The 4,096-nt window shown below is 38.2% G+C and overlaps 1 protein-coding gene across 1 annotated transcript in view; it reads right to left on the reverse strand.

Annotated features, from left to right (window-relative positions):
• Positions 1–3,407: 3,407 nt before the first annotated feature.
• The window catches only part of SARC_04203 (hypothetical protein), a gene marked incomplete at both ends in the record, with an annotated part of 1,772 nt that continues 1,083 nt past the window's right edge, over positions 3,408–4,096 (reverse strand). Inside the window, 2 exons of the mRNA XM_014301983.1 lie at positions 3,408–3,418; positions 3,764–4,084. Coding sequence (XP_014157458.1) covers positions 3,408–3,418; positions 3,764–4,084 — 332 coding nt within the window. The remainder of the gene's footprint in view (positions 3,419–3,763; positions 4,085–4,096) is intronic.

Genomic DNA, 4,096 nt, shown 5'->3' on the forward strand with positions numbered 1-4,096 from the left:
GCGCTTACGCTTCTCGGAACAAGTGATTTCGTACTCGTTCTTGCTGCTGCTAGAGCGACCAAAGCGCTTCGGGTGGCCAGAACTGTTAGAACTGTTAGGGCTACTGCAGAAACTCTCAGTGCATTTATATAGATTTCCACAGTTACCGGAATACTCACAGCAGACCTTGGATTCGTCGTACAACTTGCCAGTAAATCCCTTAGTGGCACATGTTGTGATCTGCTAATAATACGACTTAGCGCTAACTACAACAGCAATTGCTGCAATGGTGATGATGGTAGAAATGTTCATTTTGCCTTATTTCTGTTATCTTGCATTCGAACTGACGAATTACGACCATTCCTGGTGGCTTTTGTACTGCCGAACGTAGCTCGTGTCTTATGATTGAAAACTATTTTATAATGTCCTGAATGTTCACTTTGTATTTTTTAGTTCAGGCCCAGGTCTCAGGGCCCCAAGCCCTCAACCCTCCTCAAATCAATATCTTAACGAAATGCTTTAAAACTGATTCACACTCAGTGTCTCTCTTTGTCTCTAGAGAGAATACGACGTATCACGGTATCAGTGATCAGTATCGGTATGCTGTAACAATCGAGGGATACGTACTCTACTCTAGAGAGTACATAGTGGTAGGGCCCGTAGGGGCCTGGTATATTTAAAATATATACTGAGTTTGGTGGGACTACAGTATCTCACTCCTGACTCAGGCGTTATTGGGGTCCCACCGACCGAAACGATCGTGCTGTGCAGTGTGTTTACACACTGTTTAGTTGTACTTCGATGGAGTGCAGGTGATTGTTTTACAATATCTATTGGTTTTTCAAAATCAAATATGTAATATTTTTGTTTTTCTTTTCTTTTTTAAAAAACGATATCGAAAGCAATATACACAGTTGTAAGGCATATATCATAGCCTACTAAATTATACACATATTTATTTACCTTTGTTTAACTTGTGAGTTCAAGAGTTGTGACTCTTGTAGCGTGGCCCTCTGGAATTCTCTATCAGAATGATTTTAATCATTTTATCCCGGGGGAAGAATCCGTTTACATATCTTTACTTTTCATTCATATGTACATATACATTGTTTTAAAAAAATACAGCGACAATACTTTTACTTGAGAGCGGAGACAATCTAGACGTTTTCATTTTTAACTCACACTCTCTACTCGCGTAAAGAGTAGAGTAGAGTCAGTAGACGCTTGGCTGTTGGAAATTAATGAACAATGCACACGATCACAAAATTTGTGGCTTTATGTCACACGAATCATAAGAGAGTCGGCACTCGGCTCTCGGCACTCATTCGGCAGTCGCACTACTCAGTCCTAAGCTCCATATTTATCCGTAAGCGTAGCTGTAGAGTCTCTATTTCTTTTATTGAACTTGAAATCTGTCCGGAACGCTTTTTCCTCATTTGTAGGCCTCAAAGAGGCCCCCGAGGGATCCTAAATATTATTACTTTTTCAAAAAATATGTATACTTTTGTTCTAGTACTTTTGTGGGTCCATCAAGAAATCTCACCCTCAGGTCTCAGCTCACCCTGTGCAGATATATATTATATTCACAAGTTATTAGCTACCTTCTTTTAAGGAACGCTTTTGGTCTCTGCGGCTCCCCAAGAAGTAGAACGTAAACGCATATTTATTGAATTTTAAAAACGCTACAACGGTTATAATGTGATCAGAAGGGCCTATCTAGGTTCTTCTTATAAAGTGTGTACTGTATTCATCATTCGTACAGTCCTATTAAAAATATCTAGACCCGCAAGTTTAACGTAAACGTATATTTATATATTCGATTTATAAAAGTTTTAACGGAAAACAGTGTGAGGTTAAAAAAAATTAAAAAATAGCGACTCACTCTCTCAGAGAGTGAGAATCTACATAGTCCAACTGCCCAACTCCAACATAAATATTTATTTATTATTTTTGCGAAAACTATCTCTTATTTGTTTTCAATGAAATTTTGTTTTTTAACATAACTGCTGCAAAAATATTATCCTTGATTGTGTTTTAACTGCTTTTAGACATATCCTTTTTTATTCGCACGGATAGAACCCCAGGCACAGAGTCAGGCTCCGACCTCTAGTACATAGACTATACTAGAGAGAAGCCGAGTGCAACCCAGTTGTTGTTTTTTTTAAATATTTATCTTTTCTAAAACAGGTTTTGTTTGGAACACTCCATATTTACATTTAACCATTTTACCATTTAGGCAGGCTGTGTTTGGCTCCGCCTTCTGCTGGGAAAACTAAGGATTCAAGAATCTCGAGTACTCTCGACTCTTGAATCTCACGGTCTCGGGCACTCGAGCACGGCAGGGGTCTAAAAACCCAAGCAATCGCAACGTACATATGAACATTGACCCGAATTGGCCGAATCAGAATGTCTCTAACTCTCTATGTGAACGGGGCAGTTGAAGTTGAACATAAAATTATTAACGTCTGAAGTTCTGAACCGGACCGGATATAAAAGTATTTGTTTTCTGGATTGTTTTTTCTATAAATAATTCTGAAATCAGCAATCACTGAACACTGAACAGGACAAAATCCCTTGGACCTGGAATTTGGAAATGATGGAATTTATAAACAGTAGGAGACAAAACAAATTGTCCTCTACGTCATCTACGAGAGAATATTTACATAACAAGATCCAATGGATAGTAGATATTGTTAGACTGTCAATTATAAATAAGAGCTCTTTGTGGTGCCTGCTCAAGGCATTTATACTAAGAATTTTTTCAAAAGGGGAAAAAACCGTATTAAGGAAAAACCCATTTACATTTTATATTGTAGTTTATGTTGTCCAATACAAGCTCCGTGTGGTTTTACTACGCTTATATTGGACCTTCATTGGTGACCCGGTAATAGATATTTAGAAACCACTCTCAAACCAGAATCATGTGAAAATTTGTATTGTAAACAAAAAGGAAATAAAAAAGTTAATGTGAAAGCAGCAACATTATTAAAAAAACATTAAATACAGTGCAATCCAAACGATATTGATATTCAGTGAAGCATGGATCCACGAATTCAAACTCAAGAAATTCAACAGACATTGAGTTTAGTCTGAGGCGTCGTAGATTAGGTAGCTAAACTTGAGACATGACTGTTGCTTCGGTAAAGATACTTCTTTATTAAATTTGAGATAGTATCTCTTTTTCAACTTGAGCCTTCTTCAGCCGATATTGAAATAATATATAGACAGTGACACATAGACTCCCAGGTTTTATGTTAATAATACCAAGAAGAACAGTACTAAATAGTATAATATACCAGGTGTTTTTGTTATTTTGGAGAGGACCCATAAGTATCGACCCTGCATTTGCGGATGGACCGGATGCGCTTTGGACACGGCTCAGGCGTTAATAGTTTTATGTTCACAAGCAGTGCCGTACAGAGAAATTCCTACTCTCTAGCTAGAGCAAAGAAATGAAAAAAAAGCAATATAAAGAGGTCAAACTTGTCTTAACTATATTTTCAAATGTCCAGAGAAATACCCGCTAAATAATTCCTTGTACACAAAATTGTAATATCGTTTGCATGTTATAATTTTGTACTGCTATAAAAACAAATGCATATAGACATAGTCTCCTATTATTCTTATCTCAAAACCCATATCAAATAAATAGATCAATAAAATGACATTTATATGTACTTATATTTTATACATATCTTACGACCCGAATAAATGTTTTTATTTAAAAATTGAATAAATATGGAATTACCGGAGCTGCCAGACATGCTAGAGCCGCCGGACATACCAGAGCTGTCTGAACAGTCAGAGCTGTCAGACATGCCAGACATACCAGGCATGCCAGAGTTGTCAGAATTGCCAGAGTGACCAGAGCTGTCGAGGCCGTCATGGCGGTCAGAGTCGTCAGGTCGGTTATAGCTGTTAGAAATCTCGCAATATGACTGGGTGCACTTATTAAATTCACCGCACTTGCCAGACCACTGGCAGCACTCCTTGTCCTCCGGGATGCGACCCTCAAGAGCATCGGGGTTACGCTTACGTTTCTCGGCACAAGTGATCTTGTATTCGTTCTTACTACTGCTGCTGGAGCGGCCACTGCGGTCAAGACCTTTAGGAGGAA

Source organism: Sphaeroforma arctica (assembly GCF_001186125.1).
Source record: "Sphaeroforma arctica JP610 unplaced genomic scaffold supercont1.229, whole genome shotgun sequence".
Lineage (NCBI taxonomy): Eukaryota > Ichthyosporea > Ichthyophonida > Sphaeroforma > Sphaeroforma arctica.